At 41.1% G+C, this 26,376-nt stretch overlaps 1 protein-coding gene across 1 annotated transcript; it reads left to right on the top strand.

The window, feature by feature from the left end:
- The first annotated feature begins 602 nt into the window (after window positions 1-602).
- Window positions 603-24,523, top strand: laptm4b (lysosomal protein transmembrane 4 beta). Its single transcript, XM_061742427.1, has 7 exons — window positions 603-838; window positions 3,772-3,889; window positions 11,347-11,420; window positions 11,494-11,616; window positions 12,038-12,136; window positions 14,010-14,102; window positions 21,970-24,523. The coding sequence occupies exons 1-7, from the start codon at window positions 746-748 to the stop codon at window positions 22,042-22,044; spliced, it is 675 nt and encodes a 224-aa protein (XP_061598411.1). The 5' UTR covers window positions 603-745; the 3' UTR covers window positions 22,045-24,523.
- The last annotated feature ends 1,853 nt before the right edge of the window (window positions 24,524-26,376 follow it).

Below are 26,376 nucleotides of genomic sequence, written 5' to 3'. Positions count from 1 at the left end.
CTATGAAGGACAATGGCATATTGATAAGTTCAGAAAACTGTTTTTTATTTTTGTGTTTTGATGTATTTGATGTAAACCCAGTGGATATTTAAAGTTTACAGAAGGCTGCATTTAACTGCTGCTATGTCATTCCTGCAGTATATCTGCAGGTGTTTTGATCTGTTTTGATGCTATTATTTGTAATATATTATATTATTTGTAATCAGCACAAATTAACTCTCCCCATATGATAAAATCCACCATCCCCGCTGATTTTTTTTTCCAACTCGTGTACTGGCAATGATAATAACGCGCATATTTCTAGACTTGAAATAAAACATGTAGTGGGATTTGGGGGCATGGATCCCTCCTCCTCCTCCTCCTCCTCCTCCTCCTCCTCCTCCTCATCATCACCATCATCTCCCTGATCGCAGTCAGAATCCTCCTCTGGTCACGTGACTCGGGATAAACGGATTAAAGGCTGATTTATGGTTCCGCGTTACACCAACGCAGAACCTACGGTGTAGGGTGCGCGTCGCCGCGTAACCTACGCCGTAGGCTCTGCGTCGATTTAACGCGGAAGCATAATTGAGGCTTAACTCCGCCACAAGTCCTGCTCGCCCAAACCAAACACACACAAGCGGCTCCAGCTGCAGCTGCTCCCCTTTTTCATTCGTCCGCAGCCTCGAATAATCAACTTTTATTTTTTTTATTTATTTTTTTCGACGGCATTCATGAAATAGCGTGAGCTCCGTGTTGCGTGAAGATGATTTCTCCGTGGGACCGGTGGTACTCGACGAGCTGCTGCCTGTGCTGCCATGTCCGCACGGGCACCATCATCCTGGGGGTCTGGTACATGGTGAGTTCAGGCTGCAGCCCAGATCTGGGGGAATCTGGGGGAAATGCTCCCCTGGAATGTCCCCCGGGACGGGTCTAGTACAGGGACCGAGTTTGGGGGTAGTTGCTCGGCTGTGTGCACTATTGCACTTGCTCCCTGAACTTGAGGTTCATCGGGTTTTAAGGATGCTCTGAAATTCAAACGACCGGAAGTTACTTGACCAGGAACACGTTTTCTCTTCAAATGTAAGACTTGTGTTGGAAATGACACGCCGTCAAAAACAAATCCTCCTACACTAATCGGGTCATCTTTTAGTTAAATATAGTTTGGTTCTGTTTTTACCCTATTAGATTAGGCAAGGCAAGTTTATTCACAGGACTGTCTCCGAAAATTAGAATATTGTGATAAAGTTCTTTATTTTCTGTAATGCAATTAAAAAAACAAAAATGTCATACATTCTGGATTCATTACAAATCAACTGAAATATTACAAGCCTTTTATTATTTTAATATTGCTGATCATGGTTTACAGTTTAAGATTAAGATTCCCAGAATATTCAAATTTTTAGAGATAGGATATTTGAGTTTTATTAAACTGTAAGACATGATCAGCCATATTAAAATAATAAAAGGCTTGCAATATTTCAGTTGATTTGTAATGAATCCAGAATGTATGACATTTTTGCATTACAGAAAATAAAGGACTTATCACAATATTCTAATTTTCTGAGACAGTCCTGTATAGCACAATTCAACATAAGGTAATTCAAAGTGCTTTACATTGACATTAAAAGTGGCAAGACATAATTAGACAGTAAATAACAAATAAGATTGAATACAATTATGAATAAGATGATAAAAAAATAAGTAAAATAATAAAAAGCACAAGCTGTTAAAAATAAGGGCAGTAGAGTACAGCAGGTAAGTATTTAATTTAGTACACTTCAGTAAACAGTGATGTTTTAGGCCTGATTTAAAGGATCTACAGTTGGAGCAGACCTCAGGTCTACAGGAAGTTTGTTCCACCGGTGAGGAGCAGAATAACTGAACGCTGCCTCACCTTGCTTGGTTCTGGTTCTTGGGAGCCACAACAAACCAGATCCAGATGAACCTCAGGGGTCTGGGAGCTTCATAGGAACTAACAGATCAACCATGAATTTTGGTCCAAGACCATTCAGTGCTCTGTAGACCAGCAGTAAGATTTTAAACTCTATCCTTTGACTCACTGGAAGCCAGTGCAGTGATTTCATGACCGGTGTGATATGGTCCAGTTTCCTGGTGTAATATGGTCCAGTTTCCTGGTGAAATATGGTCCAGTTTCCTGGTGAAATATGGTCCAGTTTCCTGGTTAGATTAGATTAGATTCAATTTTATTGTCATTGCACATGTACAGTTAGGGTTGCCAACTCCCTGTAAAATAAATAAGGGACACCTTCCTTCACCCTTCCTGGCCTGGTGAATTTTTTTAGCCCCTTTTTTGTGACTGAAATGATTTTTTAACTATTTGACTCGAACCTGAATTGAATTAGATGCATATTTTTGAATGCCATGAACACATAGAATACAAGTTATTATCCAGCAATTCACTTTAATGCAAAATAACAAAATTAACTGAATAGAATAAGTATCTTTCTTAAACAGAAACCTGTTCTGCTTAACTTAAAATTGTATAAATTAATATACTGTAGTGGTCACTCACTAGCAGGACACTGTGTAGTTTCAGTGGGTTAGAATTCACAAGAATCTAGCCGTTATTAACGATGATGATGACTTTTCAGTTAGTGTTCTGTTACTGTTGGTTACAGTTGAAAGGAGAGACGGAAATAAACAACACAAGTTTTTCCTTCGTCCACATAAAGCGTTCATCAGCTCTTTTGTTCCCAAACTCCTACAATACAACAATAGAAAGAAAGCAGAACATCCATTCTGTAATAGTGCCCATTTTTAGTGCAATAACAAAAGTGCAAACAGAAAGTCTGTAGAAAACATATTTGTGCCTCAAAGGCCATGACTGTAGGCGATAGTTGTAGTAAAACAGAAAAATAACTTATGAACTCAACAGCTCAATGCCATTTTCCATTGGCATTTTATGACTTTTTTTTGACTCTCACAGTAAAACGGGACAAAGTGCATCCCTTTTCAGCTCAATACGGGACGGTTGGCAACCCTGTGTACAGTACAGAGCAACGAAATGCAATTTGGCATCCAACCAGAAGTGCAACAGAAAGTATTATATTAATACAGTATATACAGATTATAAATTATAAAGTGCTATACAAGAGGGTGGTTTAAGGCCTATATATAAACAACCTATCAGAGGTTGCTAAACTAGTGCAAATATTACGTGCATATTGACTTGGGAGTGCAAACAAAGTAGTATAGTTTTAAATATAGTTCAGTAAGCCAGGTAAAACCCAGTCTTAATCAACCAGGCTATAAAAAGCAGTAATTACTTCCCACAAGTTTCCACATGCTAAAAAACGGTGACATAAGATTTATGAAGTCATTTAATCTAATCAGAATCAGAATCATGTTTATTTGGCCAAGTCAGGTCAAACAAGACGGGGATATTTGACTTGGTTATTTTCGCTCACTGTAAAGTAAATAGACAAATGTCTCTTATTAACATATATAGATTTTTTTTTTTAAAGTGAAAGGTGCAGCAGTATGAGGTAGACATGGTTATTGAAAGTTGCATTATTACAACATATGATTGTGGTTATTATTATTATTGCACAGTGATTGATTACAGTGATTGATTGAGACCCAGACCTGGAAGAGTACTATATTTATTGAAACTACTAGTCAGCAGTCCATCTGTGTCACATAATTGGTTAAAAAAAAAGAAGATTGCAAAATATGTAGTTTTTAAAAAAAATTTATTTAATTTTATTATAACCATAAATAATTGATATCATACTGTCCAATCATGTGTTGGTTTTCTTTTCCCGACAGCTCATCAACTCTGTGGTTCTACTGATCCTGTTGTCAGCTCTCAATGATCCGGTCCAGTACCGGTACCACCTCACCAGCACCGAGCTGGGGACTGACATGGATGTCATGGATGATGCAAGTGAGTTCAACAAACCCACAGAGATTAACCTTGAAGATTTACTTTGTTTCTGAGTCAGTGTTCCGCTCTAAATGTGGAAGTTCACACACTTCCTGGGATCGTGGGTATTACGTAACAGCAGCAACATCTATACTAAGTGCTGCTGAAACCAGATGACTTGCTTGTTTATTTTACTTAATGTTTATTTAGCTTATTCTAAACAGAAATAATTGGAAACCTTCATGTGAATTTTGAGTGAGGTGAAACATTAAGTCAATTTATTAACGGATAGCCCCTTGAGATGAATCATCTCGTTTTCGAGGGGGTCCAACAAAAAACATACAACACAGTACAAAACAGTTACATACAACATACATAATACATAAGGCTCTCACACACAAACCTGCACACACACCAGTCAAGACCTACCGACCCAAAGAACACAAGTAAACACTGCATATAATGCAGGAATAACAACAAGAACAACAATATTAATAATAGCCATTGTCATCATCATTATGATACAATATATGAAGAAATACATACATTATATATAAAATAAATAAATAAAAATAAAATGAGAAAGCCATACCACTAGAGGCAACTACATGGTTTATTGAGGTTGGAATATAGTGAGTTTTTAAAGAGGTGTAATGAATTAAGTTTTCTTATATTGAAGGGTAAGTTGTTCCAGTCTGATGGGGCTTTGAACTTAAAAGCACGTCTGCCAATTTCTTTAAACGTCAAAGGAACAAAAAAGAAGGGTTGCTGAGTGTTTCTGAGAGAATATGAGGATGTATATGGAATCAGATTTTTTTTTAAGTAAGATGGATAACTAAAGTGGATACATTTGAATATGAGTTGGAGCCAGTGGTATTGTCTTCTTGAGTGGAGCAGTGGGGAGTTCGATATGGGCACCAGGCAAATCTACAGAGACTGTTGTAAATGACATTGAGGAGTTGAAGATGTGATTCATAAGTGTTCTGGTAGACAACATCAGCATAATCTAAAATGGGTAATAAAAGTTGTGTGACAATTCTTTTCCTTGTTTGTAGAGTGAAACAGTTTATTGATCGGTAAAGGATGCCTAGGTTGCGGTGTAATTTAGCTGTGACGGACTCGATATGATGTTTGAAAGTAAATAATGGTTCGATCCAGAGGCCGAGGTGTTTGAATGAGGTCAACATTGAGCATGATTTCTTTTTGTTTGACAATAGTTTATTAGATCCTAGCCAATTCTGAACAGTAGAAAATTCACTTTGGAAGGATCTCTCAAAAATGATGATGGTACTTGAGATATATCATTTTGTACGAATGTGTAGCTTTTTGTGGGTCGTTTTCCAGAAAAATGAGACGGCACATCCATAAAGAACGGCGTGTGTGCAAATGTACAGGGACCTATCCTTTCTGCCTACCCCTTCTCTGATAATGCTGCTCTCAGCACAGACTGGGCAAGCTGGAGAACAAATTAGTGCTTGTGGATTTCAGCGCGCCCCTCCAGCGGCTATCAGCATCACAGTCACCTCTGCAAGGCTTCAGACACTGTCACTGGCAGATGATTAAAAATGACTGCTCTATTTCCAACGGATTATAAAGCAGCCATCTTGACTAACTCCCCTCTCATGACGTTTGTGCTTGTGCAGCATCCGTCAAAGATTACAGTTACAGTGGATGGAGAAGAGCTAAGGTCATGTTTTTATGTCAGGTATAGAGACACAGAAATATGATAAGAATATTAATTTATCTGTTGAGTTGAGTTTGAAGTTGAGTATATGCCACTATTGCCTAATGATCTTTAGTTTCTTTTATTCTACAGATATTACCAAGGTTAGCTTAGTATCGGTGAATGCCGTTAGTGAATGTTGACTATACAGGACTGTCTCAGAAAATTAGAATATTGTGATTTTCTGTAATGCAATTACAAAAACAAAAATGTCATACATTCTGGATTCATTACAAATCGATTGAAATATTGCAAGCCTTTTATTACTTTAATATTGCTGATCATGGCTTACAGCTTAAGAAAACTCAAATATCCTATCTCAAAAAATTAGAATATTCTGGGAATCTTAATCTTAACCGGTAAGCCATGATCAGCAATATTAAAATAATAAAAGGCTTGCAATATTTCAGTTGATTTGTAATGAATCCAGAATGTATGACATTTTTAGTTTTTTTAATTGCATTACAGAAAATAAAGAACTTTATCACAATATTAAAATTTTCTGAGACAGTCCTGTAGATGCTGGCACATGTCTAAAGAGAGCCCCCGTCGCTTAAATGTAAATAAGATTGTGTCAAATGTAAAACCTCTTCCACTGTTAAGGATGTGCATGGCACACCAAGGTGTTCATTTATTTTCTTCTTTTTTAAACTCAGTATCCGTTGTTGCATCTGTTTTCATTTAGTCCTATTAACCAGGCTCATAATACCAAACTGTACCAGGTAACCTTTAACAAGTACAGATTTGATACTGTACAAATAGACCCAAGCTCTTAAGGTCCACGTATTCCAACTAATAGTTAATAAGGTCTCTCACTGTAATGAAATCTGTGAGGAAACTGTTGTACTTCTTTGTCTCGTGACTTAATTGAACACATATATTGAACATTCACACTGTTGGAGGAGGAAAATGTTGGTGAAGTCTTGGACTTAATATCTGGTGAAACCACTTTCTCAGGAATAACTTTGAGTAGGTGCTTTTGGTAGGGATGGGCGGTATGGACTAAAAAAATGTATCACGATCATTTCTGGCATTTATCCCAATAACGATATAAAAAATACCAATACAAAAACGTCATCAACAGGAATTTATACTTCTTTCTTTCTTTCTTTCTTTCTTTCTTTCTTTCTTTCTTTCTTTCTTTCTTTCTTTCTTTCTTTCTTTCTTTCTTTCTTTCTTTCTTTCTTTCTTTCTTTCTTTCTAGGCTCATTTCTTTCTTTCTTTCTTTCTTTATTTCTTTCTTTCTAGGCTCATTTCTTTTTTTCTTTCTTTCTTTCTTTCTTTCTTTCTTTCTTTCTTTCTTTCTTTCTTTTTAGGCTCATTTCTTTCTTTCTTTCTTTCTTTCTTTCTAGGCTCATTTCTTTCTTTCTTTCTTTCTTTCTAGGCTTATTTCTTTCTTTCTTTCAGTCTTTCTTTCTTTCTAGGCTCATTTCTTTCTTTCTTTCTTTCTTTCTAGGCTTATTTCTTTCTTTCTTTCTTTCAGTCTTTCTTTCTTTCTTTCTTTCTAGGCTTATTTCTTTCTTTCTTTCTTTCAGTCTTTCTTTCTTTCTAGGCTCATTTCTTTCTTTCTTTCTTTCTTTCTATTTAGGCTCATTTCTTTCTTTCTTTCTGGCTCATTTGCTTCCTTCCTTCCTTCCTTCCTTCCTTCCTTCCTTCCTTCCTTACGTACGTTGTGCGTGGATTTAACTCAGAACCATAAATCAGTTTTACACAAAAACGTCATCAACGGGAATTTATCGTTTTTACCGCGAGATGAAAAATTCTTACCGTGGGGAATTGTTTTGACGGTATATCGTGAACGGTAAAATATCGCCCATCCCTAGCTTTTGGTAGCTGTGGATAGGACCAGCTTTCAGTTTGTGACCAGGACAGACGTGTCTGGTGTTAACAGCTCTCATGAGGTCATTCAGGTGCAACTCTCTGGGGTAGATCTGGGCTGTGGGTCACTTCGGTAGGCAGCTTTTCTGTTTCTGAAGCCCTTGTGGTGGATTTACGTGAGTGCGTAGTCACCGTCAGGTTGCCTCCCTCGTCTCTCGTCTCTACTGAATAAATGTTGAATCTGTTCCTACATTTCAAACTTATTTCGTTTGAGTCATTACAGTTTTGCAATTTAATTGGTTTTTATTAATTCAATTTAATTGGTGTAGTTTAGTAGCATTTAGTTTTCTTTTAGAGCAGTGTTTTGGGGGCTCCAAAGACTGAATGTGGTGATAGATTTATAGTTACAAAGGTGGAGTTGAATTGGTATTTTTTATCGTCATTTTTATCGTTATCGGGATAAATGCCAGAAATTATCGTGATACATTTTTTAGTCCATACCGCCCATCCCTATCCATGATATAACTAGTGCCAACAACCTTTAGGACCTTATTATTTGTTGGATCTCTCAACAATTTTCACAATTAGTCCTTCTGTTTCACAAGTGGGATGATATTTTGATGAGCCCTTATTGCACCACACATAGTCCAGAGGAATCAGTCCGAACAGTTAAACTTTTGTTTCATTATTCCACCAAACATGTCCCCAAAAGCGTTGTGGATCACCACAGTGCCAGCCGGGTCCACACCTCGCATACTGAGTGGTTTAAGTATGGCAGAGACATGGGTGGATGTTTGCCTGTCCCAGTTCTGTCTTCAGATCTTCCAGCTGAAGTTTATGGGTTCTTCCTCGGACCGTTGAGGATTCTGTTGCGGTTTGGGAGTCATCCTGGCTGGGAACCCTCTTCTAGGAAAAGTAGCAGTCGTTCTAAACTGTCTCCATTTATAGACAGTTTGTTCAGCTGTGAGCTAATGGATAAGGACTTAAAGCTGACTTTCTGGGCCTTGCCAGCGTAATACGGATCTGATTCACATCAGCAGACACTTCTGTTTGAGCGTCTTCTATCAAAGTGGCTCTAAACAACACATTTAGTAAACATTTAGTTTAAAACTACTCACTCAAACGACCTCTCAGGGAAGAAACTGGCCTGTGGGTTCACGACAGCACTGGGGATGTTTAACCCTGGTGCTGTCTTCAGGTCAAGGAAGGAGGAAGGGAAGAAGGGAGGAAGGAAGAAAGAAGGAAGGAAGAGAGAAAGGGAGGGAGAAAAGAAAGAAGGAAGGGAGAAAAGAAGGGAGGAAAGAAGGGAAAAAAGAATGAAGGAAAGGAGAAAACAAGGAAAGAATGTACGAGGGGAGAAAATAAAGAAGGAAAGGAGTAAAGAAGGAAGGAAGGGAGGAAAGAAGGAAGGGAGAAAAGAAGGAAGGAAGGAAGGAAGGAAGGAAGGAAGGAAGGAAGGAAGGAAGGAAGGAAGGAAGGAAGGAAGGAAGGAAGGAAAGGAGAAAACAAGGAAAGAATGTACAAGGGGAGGAAGGAAGGAAGGAAAGAAAGAAGGATGGAAGGAAGGAAGGGAAAAAAGAAGGAAGGAAGAAGGAAGGAAGGAAGGAAGGAAGGAAGGAAGGAAGGAAGGAAGGAAGGAAGGAAGAGAGAAAGGGAGGGAGAAAAGAAAGAAGGAAGGGAGAAAAGAAGGAAGGAAAGGAGAAAACAAGGAAAGAATGTACGAGGGGAGAAAATAAAGAAGGAAAGGAGTAAAGAAGGAAGGAATGGTGAAAAGAAGGAAGGAAGGAAGGAAGGAAGGAAGGAAACAAGGGAAAAAGAAGGAAGGAAACAAGGGAAAAAGAAGGAAGGAAGGAAGGAAGGAAGGAAGGAAGGAAGGAAGGAAGGAAGGAAGGAAGGAAGGAAGGAAGGAAGGAAGGAAGGAAGGAAGGAGAGAGCAGGAGGAAAGAAGGAACAGGAGAATTAGGTCACTTTGACCCAAAGACAGTACAAGGGTTAACGGATGAGTTGAATAGAGAAATGAGACATTATTATTACCTTGTATTATCATCTTAAACACATTGTGTATGTTTCTTATTGTTGTTTTGATGAATATCATGCTTTATGGCAAATTAGTGAAGTAAAATGGTTAGTAACATAGGGCTACATACTTGTCCTTGCTGCTGTATTACAAAAAGCAGTGTATTTTTATACAACCATAAGACGTCTAAATACTGTGGCCTATTTCTGTACCGTTTATTACAAAACCTTAATAGTAGGGAGAGCAAAACCCAATCATTATCATTAATGTGTTTGGTCTGGGATGGGAGATGTCCAGTCCCTCTGTGAGGTTGTGATGAGTACAGTCACTAAGTTCAGACCAGTATTTTGTCCGTGCAGTTCGGGTTTAGCCGTCTTGCCCCGCTCCAAAGAAGCTGTTTTGAGAACGGTGTGTTATTTTGTCTAAAGAACACAAAGCTCAGCTCTGTAAAACTGTTCTCTCACGACTCTGGGTCACTGAAACCTGGGATGTACGATTTGACCCTGTTGCTTGCAAAAGATAATCAAATAAGTCAGTAAGTCGAGCCGTATTGCCAGTCTGCTGTATTAGTGCAGTCTTGCCCAGATGTTGCACTCACCTAGTGGATAAGATGTGTTTATACAGAGGTAGTAGTAAGGGCCAATCCCAGTACACCCCCTACTTTTATACCACTAGCCCTCCCTCACTATCACTACCCCTAAAAAAGAAGGGACAGATTTTAGGGCACTTGAAATCTTCCCAGGGCCCTGTCCCAATACTCCCCCTACTCCTACTTTCAGCACCACCCCTAAAATCAGGAAGCTGAGAGCCAAAAGCTGTTTTAATTTCAGCTGTAGCGCTGTTAATATGCCACTTTATTAAGTTTTAATATTTTTTCAGGCGTAAAAGTAACCGTTAAGATCCCCAACCTGGGCTCAGTTTATCCAAATGACGCCTGTTAAGAAATTTGATCTGATGTTTTCGGCGATGAGAAGAGCCGCCGGCCCGGAGCAGCAGCAGCCGGAGTACAGACGTGATCGCCAGGTCAACCTGCGCCGTCGTCCCGGGGTAGAAACCTGCAGCTCTGTGGAGAATTACCGCTGGCTGAAATAAATCATTTAGGAAGATAAATGTTGGTTTAATAGATGAAATCTAACAGTTGTAGCTACGCCTGTTAAGAAATTTGCTCTGAAAATTTCGAGATTTCTGCCTGCCGGCTCCGGAGCTGATTTATGGTTCTGCGTTAAATCGATGCAGAGCCTACGGCGTAGGTTACGTAACCTACGCCTTAGGCTCTGCGTTGGTGTAACGCCGAACCATAAATCAGCCTTTATTCTGGCGTGATCTTCGCAAAAACGGGCAAACGAGTGATTATGTACATCCACTGAGTGAATATTATGAAAGTAAAATATATATTTCTAGCTAGAAATGTAATCAAAACACATTTTTATGCAGAAACTAACTCAAAATATTGATTTTATTCACCAAAAAATAAGAAATGTCCGCCATGTTTTGTTTTTTTTCTGATTCAGTCCGCAAATGACGACGAAAAGCATTCTGGGAAATTTTTCTGGCCCTAGATCAACTAGTGAGCATCAGAAATCCCTCGATCCGTAGGGACAGATTCATAGCCACTACACTAGTTTTCTTCAATTCAATTCAATTCAATTTTATTTATATAGCGTCTAATACAACAGAAGTTGTCTTCACTACCCCTAGGTGAAAAGATGAATTGGGACACCACTACCCTCACGGGAACGTGCAAAATTTAGGGGTAGTGCTGAAAAGTAGTGGTAGTATTGGGACAGGGCCTAAGTCAATCATCACGATCTTTGTCCTCAGGAACATATTATTGGTGGATGTGAGGGTTCTGGGGAAGCATGAATTCAATGTTGTCTTCATTTGTGAATTGATTTCCCATTTTGTCCTTTTCTCCTGCAGACATCTGCATTGCTACGGCAATATCCTTACTCATGATTCTCATATGTGGCATGGCAACATATGGTGCTTACAAGGTAAACATGCATAACACGTGAGATTCAAACCCACGCCTGGACTTTTCATCTAATCCTGATCTCTCCCATGTAGCAACACGCCGCCTGGATCATTCCATTCTTCTGCTACCAAATCTTTGATTTTGCCCTCAACACGCTGGTAGCCATTAGTGTGGTAGTTTATCCCAACACGGTGCAGGATTACCTCCAGCAGCTGGTGAGCACCCTCTCATTCTGACTTCAGTACCTGTCCAAATGATCAGCTGATGCAAGAGGTTTCTGTTTTAGGGTTGCAACAGAATATCTTTAGATAAAAGAATAACTGACGACTGTCAGACGAAGCTTGTCACAACTGCTGAACAGTGTTTTCTGGGTCTAGTGTCTCACCGAGGCATCTTTTATGTAACAGGCTACGCAGACGTATTAAATAAAAGGTTACCCAGGCACAAGCGTGAGCCGTCACCATGAAGATTAGGAGACCTTTTTAAACATCTGCAATCGTTTAGGACTAAACCAAATGTTTTAAATGAAGTTTGAGCTCAAGGCTTATCTGGAAGAAAAAAACACTTCTGTTTTACATTTCTCATTGATTTTTTTCTCATTTTCTATTTATGTATCTTCCTCTCTCTCCTGAACAGCCGGGGACGTTCCCTTACAAAGAGGACATCATGTCCACCAATAACATGTGCCTAGTCTTTGCGGTCCTCGTCTTTATTGGCTGCATTCTGTCCTTCAAGGTAAGATCATCAAGCCCTAACCCTCTAATTTTTCATGTCTTTTCATGCAATTTCATGCAATTTCATGCAATTAGTTCATGCAATTAAAAAAAAACAAAAATGTCATACATTCTGGATTAATTACAAATCAACTGAAATATTGCAAGCCTTTTATTATTTTAATATTGCTGATTATGGCTTACAGTTTAAGATTAAGATTCCCAGAATATTCTAATTTTTTGAGATAGGATATTTGAGTTTTCTTAAACTGTAAGCCATGATCAGCAATATTAAAATAATAAAAGGCTTGTAATATTTCCGTTGATTTGTAATGAATCCAGAATGTATGACATTTTTGCATTACAGAAAATAAAGAACTTTATCACAATATTCAAATTTTCTGAGACAGTCCTGTATTTAGCTACTATAATTTTGAAAGCACATTTTTAAATGTGATAAATGCAGTCGAGTCATCGTTCTGTGGAACTCTTCTTTTATATCTGTTCTTCCCAGAGCAATGTTACTGAGTTAATGCGATGTAATAGTGAGATGGGAGTAGGAACTACTTGGGCACATACAGTATATAGAAACTAGCAGTGAGGACAATCTGATTATCAATGAACTTCATGAGATGATCACGCAGTCGGAGAGCAGCGGGTCAGGGACGTCAGGAAACCAACCCCTGTCAAACAAATGCTCCCTGAATGCATGAATGACTCTCCAGGCGCAGCCGTGCTCAAGGGCTCTCGGATGAACCGGGGCATGAAGCTGCAGTCATCTGTACAATCAAATCAACTTGTTTCTACTCTAAGCAGAGATTAGTATTTTTCCCGTCAGATATCCAAAGCCTGAGCCAGGACTTTATGACAGGAAGCAGCCACTGGAAGACAGCCTGCAGTTAAAATGTATTACATGTTACAGCTTAGATTAAGAGTTGTACATGAGATAACCGTATGTATTTGTATGTTTGGTCATGCAAGAACCTTTCAACCTAATTTTTATTGATGGGCTGAATAAAGTACATTGGTACTCTCTGTAATGTTGAATGTTGGATCCCCTGGAAACAGCAGAGGAGCAGCAAGATAGATCCAGCTCAGGGGACAGGAGGAACACTTGCTTGCGTCCTTGTTTACTGGACTGGCACTTGGCAAACATGACACGGGTTTGGCAGTAATGTATGATGTCAGCCCAGCTCACAACAGCTACGATGCATCTATAACAAACTGAATGAGACATTTGTAAGAAGTAAACAGTAAACCTTTGGTGGGAAATGTGACATTCAGAAACAGACTGTGTTCAGTCAGCAAAACAGAAGAGAAAATGATTGAATAATTGACAAATAAACGAAACCTTATGAACGTAAAAAAGATAATGGCTGAGTAGCAAAGCGGGGAGTGTTTTCCACATTTCAAATGTGTGCAGGAGGATGCTCACTGGTTGAGTTGACCTCGCACTTTTGTTGCACAGAGAAGGAGGTCAACTCAGCAGATGGCAAAGTGATTGGCTAGCGCTGCGCTTGGCTTCCTAGTTGGTTTCGCCTACTGCTGGCAGCAGCACCGACTCAGCAGGCTGCTCACACACACACACACACACACACACACACACACACACACACACACACACACACACACACACACACACACAATGAACCTCCTTTTCTTTTGCCAAGTCAGACAAACCACCCCTCAGAGCAGGCATAAGCTCAGTGAAGCAGGACATGCCTGTTAAGTTCCTTGTGGTAAACTAGGGGGGCCACATTCTCCAGGAAAACGTCCTTGTAAAGCTATCACACGAATGTGACGAGTCTGTGACGTAACAAGCTGCTGTTATTGCTGAGCGGTCAATAACGGCCGTCCTCTGTTTCTGTCCGTCTTCTCCCACCTGCGTGGGACAGGCCTACATGATCGGCTGTGTGTGGAACTGCTACCGATACGTGAGCCGAGGCAGCACCGAGGTCCTGGTCTACGTCACCACCAACGACACCACGGTGAGTCCCCACAGTCACACATGACAGAGTTACGATACAATATGATACGAGTTTTTATTTGTCATTTTCAGCACACATGTAACACACTGGTACACGAAATTTAGTTGCCTCTGGCTCAGAAAAGCAAATAATGATACAGTTTAAAACGTCCTAACTCAACTTAACTAAAACTAAATTTTATCTTATTTTTTTTGTTTAGTTTATTTTGTTTTGGTCATTTACATTTTAAGATGTTTGCATATGCACACTGTATATGTATACACACAGGTATAAATATATATATATTATATATATGTACACATTTCCTTTTTTTTTCTTTTTTTTTTTTCTTTTTGACCAAAAAGGTATAGGCTGAAGCCTCATGGCTTATTTTGCCTATCCTTTCAAACAAAAGGAACAAAAGGAAAACTTAACTTTAAAAGGTGCTTGAGTGCTTAAAAATATGAAAATAAATAGAATATGCAGCTTTACATTAAAAAAAAAAACAGTTTGGTCATTATAATTGGTTAATATAATCCTTTCATTTAGAGTTCAACAGTCTTATGGCCTAGTCTTATGGCGTAGTTATATTTGTACAGCCCTCAGTTATAAATGAATCCTCATAAAGATTTTTCAAACTCTGCTAAAGTTTGGGTCTCAAACAGTAAGACTTTAATCACCAGTATAGTTTCCAGATCATAACTCCACCTACACGCATGGAAGGAGCCTCCAGAGAGTCGATGATGAAAGCACTTTCCATTCGTAACCATTAATGAACTTCACTGACCTGACCTCAGTCTCATCATTTTAAACTCTTTAGAGAAGAAAGATGGCATGTCTTTAGCGTCCCACTGGGACGTGTGCGTAGTCTCCGTGCTGACTGTTGTTCTGAGTACCGACTGGTTGTGAGTGACTGTCTGGTAACTGTGTGCTAACCTCAACAGAGGGATACATAAGTTAAAGATCTGAGAATAGTACAAAAAATTGAACTTTGGGGAAATATAAGCATGTTTATCTTTAATCCAAATATGGCCATTTAAACCGTTGTTCTACCAATTTCTGCTGCTTTGCCAAAAAATGCTACCTAATGGTTTTCTACCTTTTGTAGAGCTACAATTTTACTGTGTTTTACTCCCTAAACCACTTCCTTTTCCCCCAAATGGTCCTTGTCTCTTGCCAGGCCGTTATTGTAAATATGAATGTTCTTAATGCCTGGTTAAATAAAGGTGAATGACTGAATGAATATCAAATAAAGCGATAGAATTGGGTTTTTTTTCTCTTTATCGTATAATGTTCACAAAGTGTAATGCGATTCATGTCATGGGTAGTGTATTTTTGAAGGATCAAATACTCAACATCCCATATTATCAATTTAGCGTTGCAATCAAACTTTGAAAATCGACTGTGCGCATGCGCAGAACCACAAAGTAGCATTTCTCGGCAGGTAGCAGAAATTGGCAGAACACCGTAATACAAATATAGCGTGTTGGGTAACTGTAGTACATAAAAGCACCTTTAGTTGTTCCATTAAATAACCTATGCTGTAAACACCATCACAGTAAGACACACAGTACAGTATACAAAGTACATTAAAGTTGTGCAGAGTCCTGATTCCGGGGTGGGGTTGTTGACGGTGGGTCCTGTTACACCAACCCTGCTCTGTGATTGGCCGGCCAGCCAGAGCCGGATGTTGCCCATCCTGCTTGGCCCCTTCAGTGTTGACTGAGTGTTTCTGAGAAGCTGTAAGATAGTCACCGTTCTCCATGTGTCTGTCTTATTTATAATCCGCCATCCTGAAAGATAAGACATTAATCAGCCTCACACCCTGTGTCTCAGGACGCGGCACTTTATCTGTCTGTCACTTTGTCCTTGTGCTGCTGGACATGCGTCCACTGATGACGTTTCTGTGGAACGAGCCTCAACACCCAGGAGTTAATCCAGCCGGCTCTGATGTCACACAGAGCAACACATGGCGCTCCAGCCGTTCATATTTTCGCTGCAGATATGATGGCATATGAAGGCATTTCGTGTTATTTGAGCTTATCTTTTGTGTGGGCGGTCCTCCAACATGAAGGTTGGCGGATCGAATGTGTCAAAGTTTCCTCGGGGGAACCCCTCGTTGCCTCCAAAGTTTCTCTTGGAGTTAATGGTAGACGTGAGGCACTGCTGCAGTAGATGTAGTATTTAGGCAGAATAAGAAGTACCGAGGCTTTGTTGGGGTGTGGGTTAGTGGGAATTATCATCCTAAAGAGTCTTGTAGAGACTCGACGAGGCAGCATTGAGGCAATTTATCACCTGAAGTACAGAACTACATTCAGCAGGAAGGTAGAGTTTCAAACCAGATACAAAGTTGTTAAGAGTCTTAAATATAGATGAACAGACCAGGAAGCTTTATAGAGGTCATAAAGTTCAAAGGTTGAACTATTACATGTTGAATGAAGAAAACAAGGATGTGATAAATAATAAAATGGGCTTGGGGAAAGTAAATGTAAACACATCTATAAAATGTCTATAAAGTAAAACATACACTTCATGTATTTATTCATTTATAGAAATTCCACATTTGTTTTTATTGTTTATTCTATTTTATCACCAAAGAGCGAAATTACCGGAGTCAAATTCCTTGTTGGACAATGTTCGAACCTGGCCAATAAAGATGATTCTGATTTTGATTTAACACTGTTTTTCTGGATGTTCTGATTTCACATCTTTGTCATTTTTGTGGCTCAGTAAGTAACAGGCGTTCCCTGTCTTCCTGTCAGTAAATTATTAGTAATGTTTGGACTTCTGACTTCTTTTGTGAGAAAATACAAACAGCATAAACAATATTAAAGTTTGTATTACTGAAGTATTCATGGAGACTTTTGAACAAATAAAAACAAAACATGTTAAAGATAAGCCCTGGTTCTAGCTGTATAGCAGTATAAATGAGATAATCAAGTGATTTTTCTGTTTTATTCTGGATGCTAGAAATAAAACAAGAAAACCCACACACATTTAAAAATCAACTTGCTCAAAGTGAAAGGAATATGTCAAGTTGTTTGAATTTTAATTAGAAAATGATGAAAGAATAAATTGTTCTTAATTGCATATCTGTGGCTCATAAACAGCTTCAGTGTCACGGCTCAGACAGGACAGAGAACCCACATGCACAACACCAGGCAGAATCAGAGTCCAAGAGGCTTTATTCGGGTCCAAAGCAGGCAGGGGTCAAAACCGGGCAGACAGGCATATCAGGCAAACAAGTCCAAGGGGGCAGGCAAAAATCAAAAACCGGGAGTCATGCAGGGTTAGAGGCAGGCAGGCAGGAACAGGACAGAAAACAGGAATGCTGGAAAGCGGGGCAAAAGCACACGACAATCTGGCAAACAAGAAGGTGGAAATGGGCCGGTATATGAGGGGAACTGCTGATGAGGGAAACCAGGTGTGGAGCTGGGTGGGGAAGCACAGGTGAAGGGAATGAGTGGATTTCTGGCTGATTAGGGTGGCAGGATCTGGAAAGACAGGGGAGTGAGTTAAAATAAAAAAACTACACTGGGAAACCATGACAGAACCCCCCCCTCAAGGGACAGATTCCAGATGTCCCAAAACCCCCCACCCAGGGCAGGAGGAGGGGGTCCGGAGGAGGGCCCCGGTCAACAAACGGCCAAAGCTCCGGGGCCGTCCTCGGTGCCGGGCAGACCGGTGAGGCAGTTCGGGGGGGGTCGCCCTTGGGGCGTAACAGGCGGATCCGGGGGTCGGTCTGGGGGCTTGGCAGGCCGGTCAGGGGGTCGGTCTGGGGGCTTGGCAGGCCGGTCAGGGGGTCGGTCTCGGGGCGCGGCAGGCCGGTCGGTCTCGGGGCGCGGCAGGCCGGTCAGGGGGTCGGTCTCGGGGCTTGGCAGGCCGGTCAGGGGGTCGGTCTCGGGGCTTGGCAGGCTGGTCAGGGGGTCGGTCTGGGGGCTTGGCAGGCTGGTCAGGGGGTCGGTCTGGGGGCTTGGCAGGCTGGTCAGGGGGTCGGTCTGGGATTGCGGCAGGCTGGTCAGGGGGTCGGTCTGGGACTGCGGCAGATCCATCCAGGATCGCCTCAGGAAGGGGAACAGAGACCGCCTCCAGAACAGAGACCGGCGGGACCGCCTCAGGAACCGAGGGCTGCGGGACCGCCTCAGGAACAAGAGTCGGGGCTGACAGGAGGCGGGGAGCCGGAGTCGGGGCTGACAGGAGGCGGGGAGCCGGAGTCGGGGCTGACAGGAGGCGGGGAGCCGGAGTCGGGGCTGACAGGAGGCGGGGAGCCGGAGTCGGGGCTGACAGGAGGCGGGGAGCCGGAGTCGGGGCTGACAGGAGGCGGGGAGCCGGAGTCGGGGCTGACAGGAGGCGGGGAGCCGGAGTCGGGGCTGACAGGAGGCGGGGGGCCGGAACCGGGGCTGACAGGAGGCGGGGGGCCGGAACCGGGGCAGACAGGATGCGGGGGGCCGGAACAGGAGCAGACAGGATGCGGGGGGCCGGAACAGGAGCAGACAGGATGCGGGGGGCCGGAACAGGAGCAGACAGGATGCGGGGGGCCGGAACAGGAGCAGACAGGATGCGGGGGGCCGGAACAGGAGCAGATAGGATGCGGGGGGCCGGAACAGGAGCAGACAGGATGCGGGGGGCCGGAACAGGAGCAGACAGGATGCGGGGGGCCGGAACAGGAGCTGGAACAGGAGCCGGAGCTGGAGCTGGAGCTGGAGCAAGCTGGGGCTGGGGCTGACGCCTTCGTCGTTGCCTCCCCTGAGCCTGCAGGCTCCTGGGCCCACCCAGAGCCAGGCGTGTTCCCCAGAAAGGGGGAAGGGACTGGGGTGGGTCTGGGACCACCTCGGGAACAGCAACAGGCCGGAACTGGGGGCATGTCCCCGTCCCCTTCACCGTACGGTGGTAGAATGCCACTTGGTCCCCATAAAAAAAATCCCACAAATCCTCTTCCTTACGTGGTAGGTCCATGTTGGCTGGGTTCAGTCTTGGCCAGATTGTACTGTCACGGCTCAGACAGGACAGAGAACCCACATGCACAACACCAGGCAGAATCAGAGTCCAAGAGGCTTTATTCAGGTCCAAGGCAGGCAGGGGTCAAAACCGGGCAGACAGGCATATCAGGCAAACAAGTCCAAGGGGGCAGGCAAAAATCAAAAACCGGGAGTCATGCAGGGTTACAGGCAGGCAGGCAGGCAGGAACAGGACAGAAAACAGGAAGGCTGGAAAGCGGGGCAAAAGCACACGACAATCTGGCAAACAAGAAGGTGGAAATGGGCCGGTATATGAGGGGAACTGCTGATGAGGGAAACCAGGTGTGGAGCTGGGTGGGGAAGCACAGGTGAAGGGAATGAGTGGATTTCTGGCTGATTAGGGTGGCAGAATCTGGAAAGACAGGGGAGTGAGTTAAAATAAAAAAACTACACTGGGAAACCATGACATTCAGCAGCTCATGTTGGACTGAAAAACATCCAGTGTTGGTTTTATAGCCTCATCAACGGGAACATGAGTACAGACAAATAGTGCACGGCGTCTATTTTTACCACCAGAACGCCAGTGGTGTGTCTAAATGGCTTTGTCGGCCTCGAACATCAAGTCCCCTGCTGCTTCTGCTGATCTGGTGTGCTTTTCTAGAAATGCCATTAAAATGCACAAGGGTCATCCTCCTCTCTTTTTTCCCCCTCCCTCCTCCTCTCTGCATATCTCTGTCCATCCTCACTTCTTCTGTAAATGTTGCGTAACTGTCTGCTTGTCTGCTTCATTTCAAATCCTCTCTGTGATGTTCCTCCCGGGCTGTTTCACAATTCCACCCCCTCGGAGCATATTCTCTTAGTCACTGAATTAGCAGCCGTGCCGGTTTTATAACATCATTAATGGCGAGAGACCTCTGACGGACAGAGCCAAAGCTGGCTGCTTTGTGAATGTCAGCCTGGGAGCGAGCCGTGCCTTTTGTAGGGAGGAAATAAATACAAAGAGATGAAATAAAGATCAAGAAAAGATTCTGAGCTCATTCTGCTTCCTGCGTTACACGTCAAGATTTCTGCACATCCGACCCACTGCTCCCACAATGCGACTAAAATAAACTGCATTGCATTTTTGTAGATGCAAAAAAGGATCTGTTGTGATGTAAAAGCCGTGATGATCAAACAGGCCATGGCAGTTTGTTCCTTCTGCCGCAAGTAGTGAACGACTGAGTTATTTTAGGCCCAGATTAAGGTAAGACTGGGTAAATGTTGCTTAACTGTAACCTCTGCAGCCAAAAGTGTCCATTACATCACCCTAGCCACTTTGTTTAAGCTTTGTCCTCCAAATAAACATTACTGTATACTCTTTCTTCGCAAGTTGACACAGTTTCCAGAGGTCTGAGAATAATAATGTTCATCATACATCCTACTGTGTAAACATTGCAGAGCTCACACAAAGATGCTGGAAACGTATTTGACCTGCAGTTTTATTCTTCAACACTAACATTTACAGAAAACTATGTTACAGTTCAGAAAATCACAGCTATAGCACGAGACGCTGCCAGAGGTAATTTCTCACTGCCAAAAACAAAGACAAACTACAGTAAGAGAACGGTGATGTACAGAGCTATGTATGAATGGAACTTACTTCCCAAACACTTTAAGCGAACTACTAGCATAAAAGAATTCAAATTATTAGTAAAGAAACATCTCTTAAATAAATACATATAAAACTTATTTAATTATTATTAAATGGCTATTGGTTTACTAAAAATGGTCATGGGTTCAAGTTACGATAAGTGATTATAATTTAAAAGCATTGTCGATGACTATACATTGTTTGAATTGGTTGATGCTATTTAAAGAATGTATGATTTTGTATTGTAAATGCATTACATCTAAATGTTTAACGGAATGACTGTAACCTTAATGTGAGTGTCAAAAGGGGCACTGGTCTTATTTGACAGAAATCTAGAATATATTTTGTAGTAGAATTTCCTTTTTTTTTTTCCTTTTTTCTTTTCCATGTTTCTTTTCTTTTTCTTTACTACCTCTTTAGGTTTGCTTTTAATTTTTGTCATGTATTGTATATTATGTGTCGGAGCCCAGGAAGAATAGCTGCAGTTTCGCTGCAGCTAATGGGGATTGTAGCACCCTATAATGTAATAATTTCCTGAAAATGTAATAACGCCTGAAAATGTAATCAAATTTGCATTTAACTCAATCGAAAATGTAAAAAAACCCAATAATGTAATAACTTGACCAATAATGTAATAAAATATCCTGACTGATATTGTAATAACATTTTTACCGATAATGTAATACCTTATTACGTTATTGGGAATTTATTACATTTTCAGGTGGGTCTTTTTTTTTTCTTTCCAAAACTGATAATGTAATACTTGACAAAAAATCTAATATATATATGTTCATTTTCAGTCCAGAGTTTTACATTTTGTGTTTTAAGTATTTAAGAATGTTATATACGCTGGATTTGAAACACCAGAATTACTATTGGGTTAAATTGCAGACTTTGAATACCATGTAATAAATTCCCAATAACGTAATAAGGTATTACATTATTGGTAAAAATGTTATTACAATATCCGTCAGGATATTTTATTACATTATTGGTGAAGTTATTACATTATTGGGTTTTATTACATTTTCGGTTGAGTTAAGTGCAAATTTTATTTCCTTTTTTTGAGGTGTTATTACATTTTCAGGGAATTATTACATTATAGGGTGCTACAGGGATCCAAATAAATCTATAAAGTTTATAAACTATTTACCTTGTATGCACCAGCCACAAACATGCTCCCTCTTTTAGGCACAATTACTTCTGAAGTTTTGCACTGAATTAGTGTGAATGATGGATACCAGCGCTGCAGTAACATACGAGCCACGCAGAGCTGACTCTCCGTCCTTCTGTGTTGCAGGTTCTCCTGCCACCGTATGAGGAGGCGGTCGCCATCCCACCGAAGGAGCCCCCTCCCCAGTACATGGAGGCATGAGAGACCCCCCCCCGCTGCTGGATTATTCACCTGCCCCCCCACCCACCCCAACATTAGGACCCCAGCGCTGGCTGCAGTGTGACAAGAGATCAAGAAAAACAATGTCCTGCTGGTCTCAGCTTGGATTCCTACCATTTCTAGATTAGATTAACTGACCTAGAGGCAGTTTTGCCACTAACGCCCCCCCAAAAAAAACAAAAAAACAACCCCAAACCCACATTGTAGCTACATGGTTCCTCGTTTGCGCTGTTTTCCTCCAAGGACAGTGTCGCCCCAACATCCTCCCCCCCTTTGTGGGCAGCTAATGTTCCCCGGATTCATCTGGACTCCTCCGTCTCCTGAACGCTCTGACCCAAATTAATGATCTTTTCTTTCTTTTTTTAAATGAAAGTGCACCTATTTGGCCACCAACTGTTAAAGCCCCGATACTGTGAGTTTTGTCTAGAAATAAACTACCTAAAGAGGGACGTAGCCCGTGAGAAGGAAAGCAACAAACACTCAGTTATCTAAGAGCACTTTTTTCAGAATATGAGAGATTTCCTTCATTGAATGTAATGTTGGGGTATTTTTGTATGACTTTTTGTATTCTAGATAAAAACGGAGAGGAAAAAGTGTGAGAAGTGAAACGTTATCTTTGGCTTTGCCAAGATAAACGTGCTGAACAAAAGACTCCTTGACCAGTAAAAAAAACGGTCTTCCTTTTGTATGTTCCGGTCTGAGTCTCAAACCCATGGACTGCCAGCGAAGCGTTTGTGCACCCGTCGATCTCAGTCTCAATATTCCAGTTTGCCTTCCTGTGTTTTTCACACTCTAATAAGTTTATGTTTTCATCCAGTGAAGTACTTGTCACAAAACTTAACCGTTAACACATCCTCACATTGCAACATAAACTCATAAAACCCAAGTGTGTAAACGTGTGAAAATGTTCCGCTCTGTCGTGTTCCCGTCGAGCTGCAGCGTCCACGGCGTCTTCACTAGGGTTGCCACCCGTCCCTTGAAATACGGAATTGTTCCGTAATTAGGAATTAAAAGTTGCGTTCCGTATTGAACCAATACAGACACATATTATGCTCTTATTTATTAATGTCATAATATACAGGTGAAGTTCGGAAAATTTGAATATATTGCGAAACTTAATTCATAGTAAATTCAACTTAAGGTGAAACAAATGTATTATTTCCCAATACATTCAAAGTGAGATATTTCAAGCCTTTATTTATAGTTTTGGTGATTATGGCTCACAGTTTATGATAACCCCAAATAGAAAATCTCAAAAAATTTGAATATTTTATGAAATCAATAAACAATTCAATCATCAAAATTATAAAAATAAAGGTTTAACATATATTGCTTTGCATGTAATGAGACTATGTAATATATTAGTTTCACCTTTTCAGTTGAAGTATTGAAATAAATTAACTTTTACACTATATACACCATATATTACCATACTTTTACACAAACATAGCATAGGAGGCTATTTCAGTTGCTAGTATGGTTGGCTGCCTGTCTGTACAGCCATGCAAGTTCAATGCTATTAAAGCACTTTAAACTTGAAATCAAAGCATTTTGTTTTTTTTGCATAAAATATATATATTTCTATGCATTTTAGAAGTTTTGGGGATTTCCCTTTCTTTGGCTCCTGCGCTGCTGAAATCGGGGCGTCCCTTATTTCTATTTCTGAAAGGTGGCAACCCTAGTCTTCACGGGAGTCGTTTCTGTGTTCGCCACCAGGATCAGGATGTATAATCTGATCTTTGTGCTGATTTAGCTGGACTGAGGGCATTTTCCTGTAAAGACATGCGGCTGCACGGCTGCGTGCAGCACACGACTTGACCCCTTGGCCCTTTACATGTACATTTTGTTTTCCATGAGCTCCACATAGCAGCTCATGTTCAGTGTATGAAGCTAGTTTAACTGTACACGCCTGTCCTTCGCCTGAGCTGTCGAGGCAATCAGTGAAGCAATGTGACGGATAATTATGGGACAAATAGCTAAATCCAGTAATTCTGTCTTATCGTAGACTATGCAAGAGCGAGTAGTTTCATTCCACTTATTATAATGCTGTACTTGATCACTTAGACATTTGTCTTCACCGCCATCCTCCCTGTGTGAAGTACGTTCACTGCTTTTGCAAATCCAACAAAGCTGAAATGAAAACGCACTTTAGACTCGCTGAGCCCGCTCAGCGCCAGCGCGTGCGTGTTTCCCTCGTCCTGTCGGGGTTCTGCTGTGATCTCAGCGGCTCCACTATGACCGACCGCGCTCATCTGGACTGTAGCATGACTGGAAACCATGAACTAAATCACTGTTTGATTTTGTGAAAGTTTGCAGATTTGACCAATGTCATGTGGTGGAAAGAATTTTGAACCAGTGTCTGGACGGGATTCACTTCTTTTATGGTGTCACGCCTGTTGGTTCTGCTGCTGTTGGATCTGCATGAGCTCATTTGTTCAGTTCTAAATAATAAAATGCTAAATCATCAAGAACTGTCTGGATTTATTTATTTATACACAATAAAGAAGGCTCTTTAGCGCTGCCCTGGTGGCTCCTGGAGCTTTTTCAAAAATGTTTGACCTTTTTTTCCCCTTTTTTCTTCTTTTTTTCCTTTTTTTCCCTTTTTTCCTCTTTTTTTCTTCTTCTTTTTTTCTTTTTTTTTCGTTTTTTCGTTTTTTCTCTTTTTTTCTTCCCTTTTCCTTTTAATCTCGACATTTGGACTTTTTTCATGAAATTTTGACCCTATCCTCGACATTTGGACTTTTTTCTCAACATTTCGACTTTTTTCTTGACATTGTACTTCAACATTAACCTTGACATTTCGACTTTTTTCTTGACATTGTACTTCAACATTAACCTTGACATTTCGACTTTTGTCTTGACATTTCGACTTTTTTCTCAACATTTCGACTTTTTTCTCGAAGTGCATAATGAAAAAAAAAGTCTTCCTCCTCTAAAATATTATTTTATTATATTTTATTTAACTAAAATAGATACATGCAGCATGTGTTGCCTTCATTCTAAGGCTTATACAAGACTCTTCATTTTTTGCGGCTCCAGACATATTTGTTTTTTGTGTTTTTTGTCCAATATGGTTCTTTCAACATTTTGGGTTGCCGACCCCTGGTCCAGAGTGTTATGTAACTGGAGTAACATGGTGCGTTATACGGTTAAATAACTGTAATCTCCTGTGGAGCAGCCTGGATGTTAGTCATGACCCAAAAAGATAAATAAATTACTGTCGCAGCATCATTTACCCATCACATTAGGAGCTATGGTACTTTTCCTGTGATGCAGTTGCCCGTGGTCAGTGTTTCAAGGTGTTGGGCGTGAATCATCAGTTTTTAATGTATGTCTGACCTTTCCTATGGACAGAAAGGTCAGAAACTGATGAAAGTGCACGTGGAAGCAAGGGGAAGTTATGTGGTTATTAAAACAGAGCGTCCTGCTCCGGTTACGGCCTTTGTCTTGCAGCAGGGAACGTATCTCAGAAACGCTACTCAACAGAAACCAAAGGTGTCGTCGGCTGAATTTGAGCACCAAGCTGACTGGATCTGCTCTGTGCCAAGAAATGTCTGTGAGTCAGGATTAGACGCAGCTTTTTGAGCCTTCCCTCGCGCCCTCATGGGAAAAAAGCACTCAGGAATTATTTAGCCAATGGATGTGAGTGGAGGCAGGCACTACCTCGGGTCCGACGGGACAACAGACGGACGCTCTCACCTACTTTCTGCCAGTGGGGCAGGAAAAGGGAGGAAGTGGGTCACATTTGTGTGTTGGGATGCAGGGATGACGCCGGCTTCTGCAGAGCTGCAGAGTGATTTTGTAAAAGTTTCAACAGGAATACGATTGACCTGGATTCTAAAAAGTGAAATTTTCATTTAAAAATGTGCAGAACAAAAGTTTCAACAACACAATGGAAAGGATTTCAATAAACTGACAGATGTATACAGGACTGTCTCAGAAAATTTGAATATTGTGATTTTCTGTAATGCAATTACAAAAACAAAAATGTCAATACATTCTGGATTCATTACAAATCAACTGAAATATTGCAAGCCGTTTATTATTTTAATATTGCTGATTATGGCTTACAGTTCTAATCTAAATGTAGATTTGGAGGGCGGGTGTTCTGCTATCAGGCACCACTACTATGGAACCAACTTCCAATCTGGGTTAAGGGGGCTGACACCACCTCCACCTTTAAAACTAAACTTAAAACATTTCTGTTTAGTAAAGCCTATAGTTAGTGTTTAGTAAACCTCTAGCTGGTGTTGGTAAATCTCTAGGTAGTGTAAACTTTAGTGTGTCAGAGTCGCTCCTGTAGTTTCTTGTGCT

This window comes from Cololabis saira, chromosome 15 (assembly GCF_033807715.1).
Source record: "Cololabis saira isolate AMF1-May2022 chromosome 15, fColSai1.1, whole genome shotgun sequence".
Taxonomy (NCBI): Eukaryota; Metazoa; Chordata; class Actinopteri; order Beloniformes; family Belonidae; genus Cololabis; species Cololabis saira.
The sequence above is the reverse complement of the archived record's forward strand: the minus strand, read 5'-3'. Positions and strand labels throughout refer to the sequence as shown.

Coding starts and splice junctions, on each gene's coding strand:
- laptm4b (XM_061742427.1), top strand. CDS start 746: ATGATTTCTCCGTGGGACCGGTGGTACTCGACGAGCTGCTGCCTGTGC. Junction 11,421..11,493: donor CAACATATGGTGCTTACAAG/GTAAACATGCAT, acceptor TCTCCCATGTAG/CAACACGCCGCCTGGATCAT. Junction 14,103..21,969: donor TCACCACCAACGACACCACG/GTGAGTCCCCAC, acceptor TCTGTGTTGCAG/GTTCTCCTGCCACCGTATGA.